Source organism: Hibiscus syriacus, unplaced genomic scaffold (genome assembly GCF_006381635.1).
Source record: "Hibiscus syriacus cultivar Baekdansim isolate YM2019G1 unplaced genomic scaffold, ASM638163v2 tig00110430_pilon, whole genome shotgun sequence".
Lineage (NCBI taxonomy): Eukaryota > Viridiplantae > Streptophyta > Magnoliopsida > Malvales > Malvaceae > Hibiscus > Hibiscus syriacus.
Genome location: NW_024062734.1, coordinates 1,249,281 through 1,265,594, shown reverse-complemented (window position 1 = coordinate 1,265,594; position 16,314 = coordinate 1,249,281). Strand labels below are relative to the sequence as shown.

At 35.2% G+C, this 16,314-nt stretch overlaps 3 protein-coding genes and 1 pseudogene across 3 annotated transcripts; 2 read left to right on the top strand and 2 right to left on the bottom strand.

Moving 5' to 3' along the window:
* Window positions 1-409: 409 nt before the first annotated feature.
* On the bottom strand, window positions 410-3,397 carry LOC120125232 (pentatricopeptide repeat-containing protein At5g16860-like). The gene is made up of 2 exons (XM_039143715.1): window positions 700-3,397; window positions 410-633 (listed from the first exon to the last, which is right to left on the bottom strand). Exon 1 carries the CDS (start codon window positions 3,315-3,317, stop codon window positions 711-713), a length of 2,607 nt encoding a protein of 868 aa, XP_038999646.1. The 5' UTR covers window positions 3,318-3,397; the 3' UTR covers window positions 410-633; window positions 700-710.
* Window positions 3,398-6,074: 2,677 nt separating this feature from the next.
* Window positions 6,075-7,800, top strand: LOC120125427 (annotated as a pseudogene).
* Window positions 7,801-8,027: 227 nt separating this feature from the next.
* On the bottom strand, window positions 8,028-11,497 carry LOC120125426 (DEAD-box ATP-dependent RNA helicase 41-like). Its single transcript, XM_039143854.1, has 4 exons — window positions 11,413-11,497; window positions 10,618-10,704; window positions 8,296-9,849; window positions 8,028-8,265 (listed from the first exon to the last, which is right to left on the bottom strand). Exons 2-3 carry the CDS (start codon window positions 10,685-10,687, stop codon window positions 8,312-8,314), a joined length of 1,608 nt encoding a protein of 535 aa, XP_038999785.1. The 5' UTR covers window positions 10,688-10,704; window positions 11,413-11,497; the 3' UTR covers window positions 8,028-8,265; window positions 8,296-8,311.
* Window positions 11,498-13,373: 1,876 nt separating this feature from the next.
* LOC120125429 (UPF0496 protein At3g19330-like) lies at window positions 13,374-14,813 on the top strand. The gene is made up of 2 exons (XM_039143855.1): window positions 13,374-13,638; window positions 13,733-14,813. Exons 1-2 carry the CDS (start codon window positions 13,515-13,517, stop codon window positions 14,788-14,790), a joined length of 1,182 nt encoding a protein of 393 aa, XP_038999786.1. The 5' UTR covers window positions 13,374-13,514; the 3' UTR covers window positions 14,791-14,813.
* Window positions 14,814-16,314: the final 1,501 nt, after the last annotated feature.

Here is a 16,314-nt window from a genome sequence, read left to right as displayed (position 1 = left end):
TGAGAGAAGCTTTACTCTCATGTAATCCTGTCATCCAAAAAAGTAAAATGAATTCGGATGATTGATATTTGAAAATTTAATATCCACACATATTCCAAATCCATTGCAGAAAATAATAGCATATAATCTAAATATTAGCTAAATCTGTAATATCTGATTATATATAAAAAATAAATCGAATATCCGCAATCATCCAAATCCGCATCTACAAGAGTATGATACATTATCAATTGGATTTGTTAAGCTGGCCTCAAACATGGAGAACGGGAAGCATACATAAAATAGCTAGCAGCTTATTGAAAAGAAACTGTTCCTAATACCATTCCAATGGTCAATCCCATGACTCTACTAACTCATTCTTTTTGTTATTGAATGAATTAACTCATTCTTTTCGATATAGAACGAATCAGAGATTGTTTTTTCCTGTATTTCTCTACACAAAACGAATTGTACCTCTTAGCCGGTCAAGCTTGTGTTGCTATACAAATATCGTTTCCATGTATTTCTTCGTCGAAGCCATTTGAGAACAAGTTCTACATCAGAGGCCTTATATGTGTTAATGTTATGTTAGTTGAATCTAAACATAATAGGCTACCCTTTGCACTCGATATCAAGAGCAGATTTACTCCATCATCGGGCGACCATCCTATCAGATGTACCTCTTCAAGTGCCAAAATTGCATAACTCGCTTCACCATCGGTAATTTTGTATCACCAGTAGCCTCTGCATGAGCAGGATCCATTCTTGAAATGATGGAAGCGACTTGAGTCCCTTAATATAATTTCATTATCAATGATCATGGATATGTACGTAATGGCATTATGGCAATCGCCACAGACACGCAAGTTCTTGGTGATATGGATAGGCGCCCCAGGAGTAGAGACTAAAATGCCATAAGCTAGAGCTAACTTCTCACTATGTTCAGAAAGAAGATCACCTTTCTCTTCTTCGTCCACGTCATGAAGTGCACAGTTAGTCTCAGGAACATACCCAATTGCCTTAATGCGTTGAATTAAGTCCACAAGAAGCTCATATATTTGTTCAAATTGTGGATGTGTCCTGTCACCCACATAGAATGTAGCAGTGACTTTCTTTCCTTGAACCCAGCTGCAACCCGGTCTCTTTTTAACCCCTGAATATTTCATCAAATATCGCACCCTGGCTACATCTCTCCAACGCCTAGCATTAGCATATATGTTTGAAAGCAATGTATATGACCCATCATTCTCTGAACCAAGTTCACTAAGCTTAGCTGCAGCATATTCCCCAAGTTCCACATTTCCATGGATCCTACAACCACTAAGTAATGCAATCCATATAATTGTGGTTGGCTCCATGGGCATGTTATGTATAAGTTTCAGAGCTTGATCAAACCGACCAGCACGGCCTAAGAGATCAACCATACAAGCATAATGTTCCAATCCAGGGATAACATCGTACTCACTATGCATGCTTTCAAAGAATCTGATTCCCTGATCAACCATTCCTGAATGGCTGCAGACATAGAGTAAAACAAGAAAGGTAATACCATCAGGAACAAAACCTGCTGCTCTCATATCATCCAAAACCTTGATAGCTTCTTCCCCATAGCCATGCATGCCATAACCAGTTAGTAATGACGTCCAAGAAACTGAATTTCTGTGCTGCATATTGTCAAACACAACTCTAGCAGCATGTATGTCACCAGATTTGGAATACATGTCTATGAGACAATTTTCCATAAACAACATTACAGATTCGTTTCGATTGCGTAATATGTAAGCATGGATCTGTTTACCAAACCTTAAGGCAGCCAAATGTGCACAAGCCATCAGGGCACAACATATGGTAAAAGTATTTGGCTTCATAGACTTACCATCTCGGAGCATTTCAGAGAAAAGCTTCAGTGCATCATTCTCTTCTCCATGCTGTGCATATCCACCGATCATGACAGTCCAAGTAACGACATTTCTATTACTTGTTGCAACCGAATCAAACATGAAACGAGCGACATTTGTACTTTTGCACTTGGCGTACATGTCAATTAGACCATTAATCACCATGAGGTCTTCTCCTGGATCATTCCAATCATAGTTAAAAACACTTTTGATGGCATAACTGTGAATTTCCTTCCCCTGAATTAATGCTGCAATAGAAGAACAGCCTGAAAGAACGGACACAAGTGTGACAACGTTAGGTTTGGAACCACAAAGTTGCATTTCCCTGAATACACTCAATGCTTCATAACCGTGATCCTTTTGAGCATAGCCAGCAATCACAGCACTCCAAGTCACAACATCCAACTCAATTTTCTCCTCTCTCATCTTCTCAAACAAACCCAGAGCCTCCTCAAACCTGCCAGCCTGAGAATACCCAGTAACCATTGCATTCCAAGAAACAACATCCTTCACCTTCATCCTTTCGAAAACCTTATTTGCCTGATCAATCATCCCACATTTTGCATACATATCCATCAAAGCATTACCAACAAAAACATCCTCGAATAAACCTCTCCTCACTGCAAAACCATGCAGTTGCATACCATGTAAAGACGTGCACAAAGATCCACAAGCAGGTAGAGCATTGACAAGGCTAACGACATCAGGGCGAATTTCCAAATCATAAGTCATTCTTCGGAACAACTCCACCGCACTCTTCGCATCCCTGCTTTGCATATAAGCAGCCACAATAGAATTCCAGGAGACAATATCACATATCCCTCTATCACACATTTCCTCGAACACCTGCCGCGCATCGTCCAACTCACCACAACGAGCGTACATTGCAACCAGCGCATTACACACAAAGACATTCGAATCCAACCCAATGGTAGAGATAACCCCATGAACAGATGATCCACTTCGGAAGGACGGAAGCACGCCACAGGCCTTGAGGACAAAAGGGAAGGTGTAATGGTCAGGAGCGAATCGGAGCCTCAGCATCCTACGGAAGAGAGAAAGGACGTCACAGTAAAACCCGAGGTGAAGGGAGCGTCGGATAAGAGTGTTCCAGAAGAAGACAACAGAGGTAGAAGAGGGCAAGCGTTCGAGAATGGAGGTGGAATAAGAAGGGGCGTCGTGATTGAGGTAAGCGCAAACGAGGCGGGTAGTGAAATCTCGGTAGAGGCCTTGGACGAGGAGCTGTTGATGGATGAGTTTGGCTTGGGAAAGAGAGCTGCATTTTTGGAGGAGTGTAGTGGTAATGGTAGTGACTGAGATTTGATCACGAGCAACGGCGGAAGATAAGAGGGAAATGGTTGCGGCGGCGCCACCAGGCCTGGGTTTGGGTTGAAAAAGAAACTTGTGTTTCGTGTTGACACGAGAAAAAGAGCGGAACATGCTCAGCTCGACCCGATGTGGTGAAATTAGGAGTGGCGGGTTGATGATGAATGCCGATGCAGAGAAGAAGCATAGGAGACGAAGCTAATGCAACAAGCTGAACGAAGTAAACTGCAGTCTACGACAAGGAGACAAAAGAGGGTGGTCAAACTTCAAAGTGTTGTTCTGCCTCAAAATGCCGCTAATCTTTGCTATAATAATAGACGGCATGATTTTTATTCTTTTTTGAATTAAATAGACGGCATGATTTAAATTGCTGTTAGATAACGATTTTTATTTAGTTAATTTTAGGGTAACTTACATGGAGGATTACTCAATTATGGTAAAAATTATTTTAACTATCAATTTTTAATTTAATTAATTAGATTATTCAACTATTTAAAAGCTTCAATCAAATCATCTGTCGTTAACATTTAACAAGGTAGATGACGTGGTAGTTAAAATATTTTGATATAATTTTATAATTGGTTTATGTTACTTGTATATCTTTTAATTTGATCATAATTATAATAAATTAAAATAAATTTAATCTTTGAATCAAGAGGTACCATGTGTTATTGGTGACACCTGTCATTATACATGTCGTCATTCAATTGGAATACTAAATTTATTCTAATTTATTTTAATTCAATATATTTATTTTCCACCAATCGGAAGGTGACACGTGTCACCCTCTATTTGAAAGAAAATAAATCTTAGCAATAAGAGGGGCAAGGTAAATCAAACATTTGGTAAAATAAGAGAAGCCAAGCTATTGAGCCAAAACAACCATTTGGAATGTTTTGAACAAAAAATGATATGTATATTGTATCTTAGTATATAAATATTTTGCTCAAAATTAATAATATTTTATATATCTTAAATTTAAAAAGTATCTTTTATTTTTTTAATTTATTAAATATATTTTTTATTTTAATGCAAAAATATATATTTTATCTTTATCATCACTTAAAAATATATTTTTAAAAATATCTTAACTTAAATATATTTAAATATTTTATTATTAATTTAATATAAATATATATATTTGACTATTATCTTCACTTAAAAATATATTTTATTCTTATTTCAAATTAAAAATATATTTTATTATTATCTTAACTTTTAAAAATATATTAAAATATCTTAACTTCAAAATATATTTTTAAAAGTTAAGATAATAATAAAATATATTTTAATTTGAAATAAGAATAAAATATATTTTTAAGTGAAGATAATATATATATATATATATATTAATAATAAAATATCTAAATATATTTTAAATTAAGATGTTTTAAAAAATATATTTTTAAGTGGTGATAAAGATAAAATATATTACATTAAAATAAAATATATTAAATAATTTAAAAAAATAAAATATAATTTTAAAAATTAAGATATATAAAATATTATTAATTTTGAGCAAAACATTCGCGTACAAAGATACAATATGTGTATCATTTGTTGTCCAAAGTATACCAAATGGTTGTCTTGGTTCAATGGTTTGGCTCCTCTTATTTCAGCTAAAGGTTCTAGGTTAGATTAAACTAAATTTAATCCTCCAATAGAATGATGACACATGTCATGACATGTGTCATCAATAACACATGTCACTTCCTGATTTGAGAATTAAATTTATTTTAATTTATTACAATTAAAACCAAATTGAAAGAATATATAAGTAACATAGATCAATTGTATAATTATACCAAAATATTTTAACTGCCACGTCACCTAGTCCGTTAAATGTTAACGACAGGTGACTTGATTAAAGCTTTTAAAATAGTTGGATGGTCTGATTGATCAAATCAATATATCTGTAGTCAAAATTATTTTTGACCATAGTTGAGTGGTCACCGCTGTAGTTTACCCTTAATTTTATTGTGATTATAGATATAATAAATATTGTTATAGTCATTATAAATATTATGGATTAGTTTAATATTGAAAAGTACTCGGGATTAGCCTTGTGATTTAAATTGCTGTTAGAGCACTTATGAAGATTTGATCATAATGATACTATAGAAGGGTATTTAGGATTAGTCTTCTTGATCATATTATCGAAAAATTGGAACAGAGCATGGTGCGATTTATTAATATATAAAGTTAAAATCAATGAACGTAATCTCGACTTACCAACATTACATAGAAAAATTGAAAGACGTAAGCTTAATTGGGAAGTTCATTAATGAATTATGATACACAAGATCTTTAGTGACAGAGTCATAGCAAATATACAATACAGAGAGAAGAAAAGAAAAGAAAAAAGTGTAGATTTTTTCTCATTAATGTTTTCTTTAACCTACACCAACCATGGATCAAATCTTGTCATACATGAACTTTTCGAGAAAAAATGAAAATTAATTTTCAATAGATATATTTTTAATGAATAAAGAATATCGATTAAAAAAAACAGATTTTTTGTACCACGAAAGGAAGCTCAAACCATAAATGGGGGAGTAATATAATATCATGGATGGCTGGTATGGGCTGAATGGAAAAATATAATAATGGATTGAAAGCATGATTGTGGGTTGGAATAGTTGTCTTCTAAAAGTTTCAAATTATAATATATTTTTTATTAATAATTTATTTTTATCTTTAAAATTTTATTAATTTATTTCTTCTAAAATTTTAAAAATTATTCTTTCCTAACATAAAAATGTTACTTGCATGTTGCATCCTTCCGGAAAGATATGTATGTAGCATGGAGAGACACAAATGAGAACACTCAAAACAACCATACATTGAAGAAGAGGCTATCCTTCGCTATCCTATCCGTAATCTCATCCTCTCGTTCCCTCCACCATCAATTACTCTCTCTCTAGTCTCTTCTACTTGTTCATACTAAAGCCTCTGTCATCGTCTCTCTGTCTTTCTTACACACCACAAGCAGCTTCCTTCACCACCATGGCTTCCGCTACTGTTTCTGTAGCCAAACCACTTGTTCAGGTTCAGGATCATTGCACTTACTACTCGACTGATGCATTTGCATGTTGCCTAAACCACAGTTTCTTTGTGTCTTTCAGGAAAAAGGAAAGGGTATTGCTTTTGCAGAATTCTCCGGCCTACACAACTCCGCAGGTAGCCTTCCCTTTGCCAGGAAAGACTCCGATGATTTCGTTTCACTCGTTGCTTTTCAGACATCTGCTGTGAGTTCATTTCTCTCTTTTCCAACTTATATATATATATATGATGCACGTGAGTTCATAACTGTATATGAATTAAGGCCTCTCTGGTTAATTTTTCTGATTTCAAATGCGTTTTGTAGTTGGGAAACAATAATAACGGATACAGGAAAGGGGTGGTAGAGGCGAAGCTAAAAGTGGCGATAAACGGGTTCGGTAGGATTGGAAGGAACTTCTTGAGGTGCTGGCACGGCTAAGGACTCCCCAATTGATGTCATTGCCATCAATGACACTGGTGGTGTTAAGCAGGCTTCTCATCTTCTCAAATATGACTCCACCCTTGGCATCTTCGATGCCGATGTCCAGCCTGTTGGCACTGATGGCATCTCTGTTAGTGTTGATGGCAAGGTTATCAAGGTTGTTTCCGACCGTAACCCTGTCAACCTCCCATGGGGGTAAGAGCTTCTGTTTTCGTATTTTCATGTAAAGTAGCTATTGTTTGCTTTCATTCGATCTGATCATGTTGATATTGTAGGGAATTGGGAATTGACATCGTGATCGAAGGAACTGGTGTGTTCGTCGATAGAGAAGGTGCAGGTAAGCACATTCAAGCAGGAGCCAATAAAGTGCTGATCACTGCGCCAGGCAAGGGTGACATTCCTACATATGTTGTTGGAGTTAATGCTGATACCTACAACCCAGATGAGCCCATTGTCAGCAATGCTTCTTGCACCACCAACTGTCTTGCTCCTTTCGTCAAGGTTCTGGGCCAAAAGTTCGGTAATTCCTTTTACTATATGCCTACTACGAGAACTACTAACGTTTTTCGACATGCAATACAAAGTAATATGTATGACAGGTATCATCAAAGGTACCATGACTACAACTCATACACCGGTGACCAGAGGCTGCTCGATGCTAGCCACCGTGACCTCAGGCGTGCACGAGCTGCAGCTCTCAACATCGTCCCAACTTCAACTGGTGCAGCAAAGGCTGTAGCCCTCGTACTCCCTACTCTCAAAGGCAAACTCAATGGCATCACATTGCGTGTACCAACACCGAATGTGTTGGTGGTCGACCTTGTTGTCCAGGTTTTGAAGAAGACCTTTGCTGAGGAGGTGAACGCTGCTTTCAAAGAGAGTGCAGAGAAAGAGCTGAAGGGTATTCTTTCAGTATGTGAGGAACCCCTTGTTTCAGTCGACTTCAGGTGCTCTGATGTGTCCTCCACCATTGATGCATCACTCACCATGGTCATGGGAGATGACATGGTTAAGGTGATTGCTTGTCACGACAACGAGTGGGGCTACTCCCAAAGGGTTGTCGATTTGGCCGACATTGTTGCCAATAACTGGAAATGATTTCAAAGCTATTATATAGACCGATGGTTGATTTTTGCAGGCTCACCTCATTTATTCTTTTGGTATCTAAAATTTCTCCTTTTGTCAAGGCTGTAATGTAATGTAGGTACATACATCCTCAAACATGTTTATGCAATAAATTCTTACTTTTTTCATTCATGTTCAAGGAGATTTTGCACACCCCTACCCTTACCTGAATGAATATGCATATGCTGTTTCATTGAAATAGAACAAAACATAACTACCAACAAATATATATATATATACAATCATTGAAATTGAATTTAAGGGCAGTGTGCAAGATCAAACACCATTCATCCTTGTTTACAATATGCAGTCAGGCACACGTCCTCACTTGAAGAGCGTATTTTATAAACTATTTCAAACTAACAAACCTACTTAATTCGGAGTTTGTGGGATGATACACAATCAGTTGCGAACAGAAGCTTTTGCATTTTTGGCTTCATCGACCAACTGCGATGCTATGCACTGAAAATTAGGCCAACAAATAAAGAGGCACATGACTTCAGCCACCGTACTTTCTTTTCTTAGGGTGCTTTCCTGATGGCATGGGAGCAACATTATACCGTGAATTACCGAGTTCTCGAGGAATAACTGCTCCAGAAGATTTTAAACTATCAACCAAGTTGGGAATCAATTTCTTATCCTCCTCGTTCACAAAAACAATTGCAATACCCTCCTCGCCTAATCTAGAGGCCCTACCAATCTGATGGACGTACTCCTTAATGGAATTGGGCATATCAAACACTATTACCTGTCTCACTCCTAAAAGGTCCATTCCGCGACCCAAAATTCCTGTGGACACAACTACTGAAACTTCGCCAACTAAAAACGACCTCATCGTTTTCCTCCTTTCCTTCATAGACTTAGCACCATGTATTGACAAAGCTTTAATTCCAGTGGTGATGGTAATTGCATCAGACAGTAGATCTGCCCCTGTTCTGGAACCCACATAGACCACAGCAGGAGGCATGAAATGTTTGCTCCTTAATATATCGAAAAGCTTTTGCTTTTTTTGTTTTGACTCAACCCAGATAGCTAGTTGCTTCACGGCCTTACTTGGCCTGTTAGGCTTGCCAATAGAAACAGTAATAATATCTGATGCCATACAACTTGCTATTTTCTCCACATCTTGTGAAATTGTTGCAGAATACATCAGCAACTGGGGTTGCGATAGAGCCGTAAAAATCTGCATCACCTGGTCTCGGAAGCCCCTTTGAAGCATGCAGTCCACTTCATCCAGACCAAATATCTTCACGTCATCTAGTTTGATATCCTGCTTGATTAAAAGATCAATAAGTCTGCCTGGTGTTCCAATAATTAGTTCCACTCCTTGCTGAACACGATATAGTTGTCTAGCAATGGGATCTCCACCAACCACAAGTGCAGTTTTGAATGGCAAACCTTTTCCAAGCAACTTAGCTTGGTCCTCAACTTGGATACCTAGTTCCCTAGTTGGTGCTAGAACCACTGCTAACGGCTTTCTGGGATTTGAGAAGTTCTGTCGAAATTTTGCACAAAGAGAAATAATAGGAATAAGGAAGGAAGCAGTTTTCCCAGATCCTGTGTCAGCTGAAACAAGTAGGCTTTGACCATCTAAAGCAGCTGGGATCGCTTGCATCTGGACCGGTGTTGGCATGACATACCCTGCAGTTTCCATATTTTGTAGGAGCTTCTCAGGAAGCCCACAGGAAGAAAATGCCAATACTGGAGCAGGAACTGCATCTCCTTTTACATTGATTTCAAGTTTGTTTCTAAGCAATTCAGTTTGATCACAAGTTAAAGATGGAGGGCCTGATCTATCAACAGAATCTCTAACATAAAAGCATTCATCAGTAGCAAGTAATTTTTGAGTAGATGACGAGCAAACTGGCAACAAGGAGTTAGAAATCCTGAAGAGTCGAGCTTGTTTACATTCCAAGCTGCAAATATCATCATCTGTCTCATCACATATATATTCACCATACCGGCCGCAAATAACACATTTAGGTTCTCCCACCAGAGCATCTCTCTGATCTTTAGAGTTCACTTTAACACCATCATCTGCAAAATAGGTGGAAAATTCAATGTGGTAAATAGGTAAGTTTGAGCTTAAGTTTCCAAGATGCAAACCAGAAAAGGAAGAAAAACAAAGTGTCATGAAAGGTATGTAACCAATTAATTCTTATAATGAAAACGGTCACTCAACATGCAAAACTAATTGTTCACAAACAGAACAAAAAATGGAACAGGTAATACACACACACACACAAGAAAAACAAAGAACCATGATAAAATAATAATAATGGATGGCTTCGGGCACATTTTGCAGTGTTTGTGTTTTGTGTTCAGAGGCCAAGTTTTCTTTAAAAAAAAGTCAAAATTTTGAATGTTGTAAGCATAACTTGTTTTCTTTCAAATTTTGGTATCATTTTCAGTACTGTTACCACAAGAACAAACAGTACCAAGGTGGCTATAGTAAGAAAATTGCTAATAAATGCTAACCAAATGAAAATGGTAAGCACAATGAATCAAATCCTTACAACTCTTGTAATTCAACACTGTAAGCACAAAGAACTGAACCTTACAATTATCCTAATTCCAGTCCCAATCGCTTATGCGCTATTTCTTTTTATGTTATTGCAACGAAAACATTACAACCAAACATATTTTCAGTTTCAATAACTGGAAACAAAAAACATTAAAAAGGGCAACAATCAGAACGACCTCTTAAGGTGCAGAAATGAAGCAAAATAAGATAGCCAAGGAACAAGATATACAGTGAGAATCAACAGGAAAATATTTAACAAGTCAAAAGTGGTGTATAGTTACCAATCCCTTGATAAACATCTTCCTGTAAGGCCGAACTTTTGCACGGATCATTCCCATTTCCATTCTCCATGAATCATGAAACAAGGTCTGAAGTAAAAGAAGAATGCAGTCAGCTGTTTTTCGAAGAGCAGATATATGGATTCTTAAAAAAACAAAGAAATGTTTTCATCAGGAAAAAGGGGGGGGGGAGATCAAAGACATTTTGAAATGGCAATTACACACGAAATCTGATTATAAAAGAATTGATTTATACAAGACAATCAAATGAAAAACCAAACAAAGATATATAATAGCAGCTTGATATCATTGCCAATAGCCAAAGGTGAATTAAAGAGGCAACAGAATCCACTTGGATAAGAGAAAACAAAGTGTAGATGAGCTAACATTCCCCTTTAGCTCTGACCTAAGAATAAAACTTCATTTAAACCCTTAATTCTCTTATCATGAGTAGTATAAGAACAACAAGGGAAATAGGGTAACAACTAAACAACTCATATTTTAACTAAATATGGTTAAGCAGCCATTGCTCATAATCTTGTTTCCTCCTTCAATCTTCAGCAATACTTTCTTATAGTTAGTATATAACTGTTAAGTAGTATTTAATGAGCAATTAACATCAAAATCAATAGTTTCCAGATGGGAAAAATAAATCAAATAAGTTATGGGTGGATTATGCGGACATGATTATGCAAAACAAGGCTACCCAGATGTAATTTACTTTCCGTTCCGAATTTAAACAAAAGGGGGACCTTATTAATACAGAAAACGAAATGATAAAAGAAGAAAGGCGCGTACCAAATAAAGGGATTTCGAAAGGCCTGGATTGTCTTCTGAGCGGCAAGAATTGGGACGCCAATGGCCACATCAAGTAGGGCGGGCGGCTTTCCTCGCCCGAACAGTAATTTATTTTATAATTTTATGGCATAATAAACAAATGGATAAACTACACTTATGGTGACTATAATTTTATGGTGATTTCATTTTAATCACTGAGTTTTTAAATCTCGGATTAAAGTCATTAAACTTTTAAATCACTCTTATTGTCGCAATTAAAATATATTGACGTGGCACGAAGCCTTCTTTCAAAAAAGAATTTTAAGGATTCGAATTTTCAACTACTGTTAAGGTTTTTTTTATAAACGGAGCAAGCATGAATCAATCTCAATGATGAGAAGAATTCGTTTGTTCAGAATATTAATATAGTCTATTTTCAATCTAATTCGATAATTAACATTGAAAATCAAAAGATTTTAAATTTTAATTTTAATTGAGATTTGTAGACATTAGAATATTTTTTCGATGAATATGAATCCAATAAAAAATCATTTAATAAAGACAAAAACTACTATAAAAAGGACAATGATTTAATAAAAAAATTAAAAGTTAATTTTTTAATCGTGATAATCATTAATTCAATTTACATTTTTATTAAAAAAACTAAAAAAAATGAGATTTAGGGTCTGTTTGTTTGCCCGTCTTTTTTTTATGTAATTCATTTTTCGGAAAATGTTTTCCCTTGTTTGTTTCACGTAATTCGTTTTTCGAAAAATATTTTCCAGTGTTTGGTTGGAGGAAAACTGGTTGGTCAACGTAAAACATTTTCCTGATCAACATAATTTCCTTTGTGTTTTCTGGAAAATAACTTACGATCTGATTTTCCGTAAGCCATTTTCCGAACTTTTCACTTTAAAGAATAAATACTCAAAATAATTTTATTTTACGAATTTAATATTAATAAAATATTTTAATATCATTTTAATCAAAATATTAATTATTAAAATATTTAAAATATATTTATTAATATTTCTAATAATATAATATTATATTTTTAATATTATAATAAAATAATCAATTATATTATAATAATATAAGATATTATATTTTTATTTTAATAATATATAATAAATTACAGACCTACAACCAAGTGACCAACCCGTTTTTCAAAAAAAAAAATGACCAAGGCCGAATAAGTACTAATAAATCCCGTCATTGACTTTTCTTAGACATCTGTTTAGTTGTCAATGTTTGAAATCTGATGCCTAATGTGATTCTTATACAAAATTAAATTAGGGTAAAATATAAAAATAGTCCCTTGACTATACGATATTACTTTTTTAAGTCCCTTAACAAGTAAAAGTTATAAAATAATTATTTAACTATAGAGCGTTATTTTGATGAGTTCCCATACTATTAAAGAGTTATAAAATGATCACTTAACTATCCACATGCTCCAAAATTATCATTTTTTTTGTTAAAAATGATGGTCATCTAAGTTGAACATTAATTTGTTGATTGAGATATGATAAAATCTTATCCTATAACCACTTAAGTTATATTTTATAGATAGATTCTTCGTTTATATTATGTCGTCGAGATAGTGTTTGAAATATTATTTTGACAAAGTAGTGTTTAAAAGCAACAACGGTGCCAATATACATCATCAAAAATATTATTTTATTATATCTTAATTAATAGGTTAACGTCCAGCTCACATGAATATAATTTTTTTAACGAAAAATGATGGGTTTGGAAAGTGACCATATCGTAACTTTTAATAGTCAATGACTCAATAAAATAACATGATATAGTCGAGAGACTATTTTGTTATTTTTAATAGTTAAGAGACTCAAAAAATAAGCAACCTATAGTAGGGGACCCTTTGTATATTTTATCCATTTAATTAAATAGAAAATAAATTTATATTTATTTTAACCCCCCCCCCTCTCTCTCTCTCTCTCTCTCTCTCTCTCTCTCTGCTTCTTCTCCTCTTATTTTTCAATAAAATATTCTGAAAAAAAAGGTAATCACAGCGATCTTCTTAAAAGTGAAACAAACCTCCTGTTTTCATTTTTCCTTTCTCTTATATATGTGCGGGGTTTCGGCCATTGGAGAAGAAGATGCAGTGCCTCTCCTTCAATCTCAATTCATCGGCCCAATCATTTCCCAGCTCGCCTCAGTCGCAACATCAATCTCAAACTCATCCGAACGGTCTAAATTCTTGCCCCCCACCAAATTCGCAAGGTAACGCTTTTACGGGTTCACTCGATGTTTTACTCACATAACACGGGAAGTGTTTGTGTAAATGCCTCAATGAGAATTGCTTTATCTATTTCAGGGAATTCAACTGACGAAACACCCAGATCCAGCACAACTCAGCTATCACCCTCCTTCAATCTCACTGACGAATACACTCGCGCGTTGCAGACCAATTCTTACAATGAGATTCGCTCCAGAATTGAAGATCAAGTGCACGTCGAGAACTCGATCGAAACCGACGGTATGGAAGACAGCTATCAGCTGAGTTTGTCGCAGGTACTGCACCCCAACAGAGAATCCGTCCACCAAGCTCTTCGCCACACCGACCCCAAGGCTACTCTCACTCGCTTGGTTTCTACCTATTTCGATCACAGCGAAAGCATCAGCACTCTCTGCCTCGAGCTCTACAAATGCATATCTAATGCCCGTTTCCTTTATGGTCCCGTTACCGAGCTTCTTCAAGTGTTCCCCAATGAACTAAGTTCCATCAATCACTCGCAGTGTGACTGGGCTTTCGATATTTTCCTCAAATTCAATAGCCTCGACAATCCTTTTCCTTCCCCTGATTCTCATAACTTCAACGAAATGCGCCGCAGTTTCTCCCAGCTCAAGGAACAGCTTGATCAGCGCCTCCACAAATCCCGTTCCAGAGGTCGTATCTTGGACCGCGCAATGACCCGATCTGCCATTTGTCTCATCGGCACTGTCCTCGGGGTCGCTGTTACAGCCGTGGTTATCTCCACTCATGCACTTGCTGCTATTGTAGGCCTTTTTGCTACCCCCCTTTGTCCCATTTATGTTCCGAGTCGTGTCCAGAAGAAACACATTGCTCAACTGGACGCTGCCGCCAGTGGGTCTTTTTTCCATATCAAAGACCTTGACACCATCGTCTGCCTTGTTGCCTGGTTACATGATTCGGTCGAGCGAGACAAGGAGCTTATACGGTTTGGACTCGAGAGGGGTAGGGACATATACCCCATACATGAAGTTGTGAAACATCTCCGCAATAACCATGGCAAAATTTTTGACCAGCTCAAAGAACTTGAGGAGCATATATGCCTTTGCTTCAATGCCATTAATAAATTTAGAGGTAAGCTCCTCGAACAGATTCATCTTCATCAGTATACTGATTCTTGATAGTCTCACTGCCAATGTAATACAGCCATACAGTCAATATAATATGCTCTGACTATTATACTCTATATTCTTCATTTCTTTTTTAACTTATTTTAGCATAGAGATATTAAATTTGATACTCTCCTCGGGCTTGATTGCTCAACTCCATTTCTCCAGAGCCATTTGTCTAACACGGCCCTGTTTTCAATTTTAAAATCAATAAAGATATGGGCTGCTCACTTTTTGGTTTTCGATTTTAATTAAATTAATCGATCGAATCAAAATTTAGTTTGATTAATTTTATGTTAGATCGATTAACGGTTAAGAAAATTTTCAAAGTTTGGTTAACGGTTTAATTCAATTTGAAATCATTTAATTAAACGAACTAATTAAAATTATTAAATATTTAATATATTATATATACTTTAAGTTTAAACTAATTAAAAATGAAGGTCCAACTCTTTTTTTAGTCACACTATACCTATTAAACTTTTAAGATCCAGTCAAATTTTAACTCAAATAAAAAATATCTCTATTAAATTCAAATTAATATAACTACTCCTTCAAAAAAAATATATAACTAAAAATATTTTCAAAAATTTTGTTTAATTCAGTCATCGACCAAACTAATCAAACTTTGTTCAATTCGATTATAAATGATTAATATATTAAATATAAAAAAATATAAAATAATTTTAATTACTCAAATTTATTAATATTTTACTAAATCAAACTCATTTTATTTTTTTTATTATGTTTATAATTTTGAATACAACACGAAGTAAAAGAATTGAGAATGATTCATATGAAGAAAAAAACTCATTATTTCAAGAATATTTTTGTCTAAAATGATAAGAATTGTGTACTACCTAAGAATTTACAGGATGACATTTCCATTTTTTTAATCAAAAAATGCTAATGTTGGTAATAAATTATTACTTGATAATGATATTTTTCGTGAACTAAATGTTGAGGTACAATTTTGAAAAAGATCGTTCTCTTGATAATGATCTTTTTTGTGAACTAAATGTATCTTGCAATATTTATAAAATCTCTCATATAATTAATAAAAATAACCCTCGTACAAAACTGTAGGGATCTCTCGGTGACTTCCTTTGTAACACCCTAGACCTGACATTACAACCGAATCCAGAATGTCACAAAGTTTAGGAAGAAGTTTATTTTCAAAAATAAAAGTATAAAATCCAAAACATAGTTCAAAGTCCTATAAAAACGATTACAAAGCCACAAATTAGAAATATGTTACACTTCTTAAAAACATATGTAAAATAAGCACGAAAATATCCATTTTATGTCGAGTCCGAAACTAGTCATCAACGTCAATATGAAAGAGGAAGAAAACAAGGAATAATCTATAAAGCCTAATGTGGTTTCTAAGTGCATACAAGTAACCACAGAGCATGCCAATATAGTAAGCAGTCGCTTAACATCATATGAAATGCATGATATGCTAGTAAGCCTTATATACCTGTCCATCCGCTAATCTCCGCAAACAGAGTTCTCCAGAACTCAATAACACCTTAT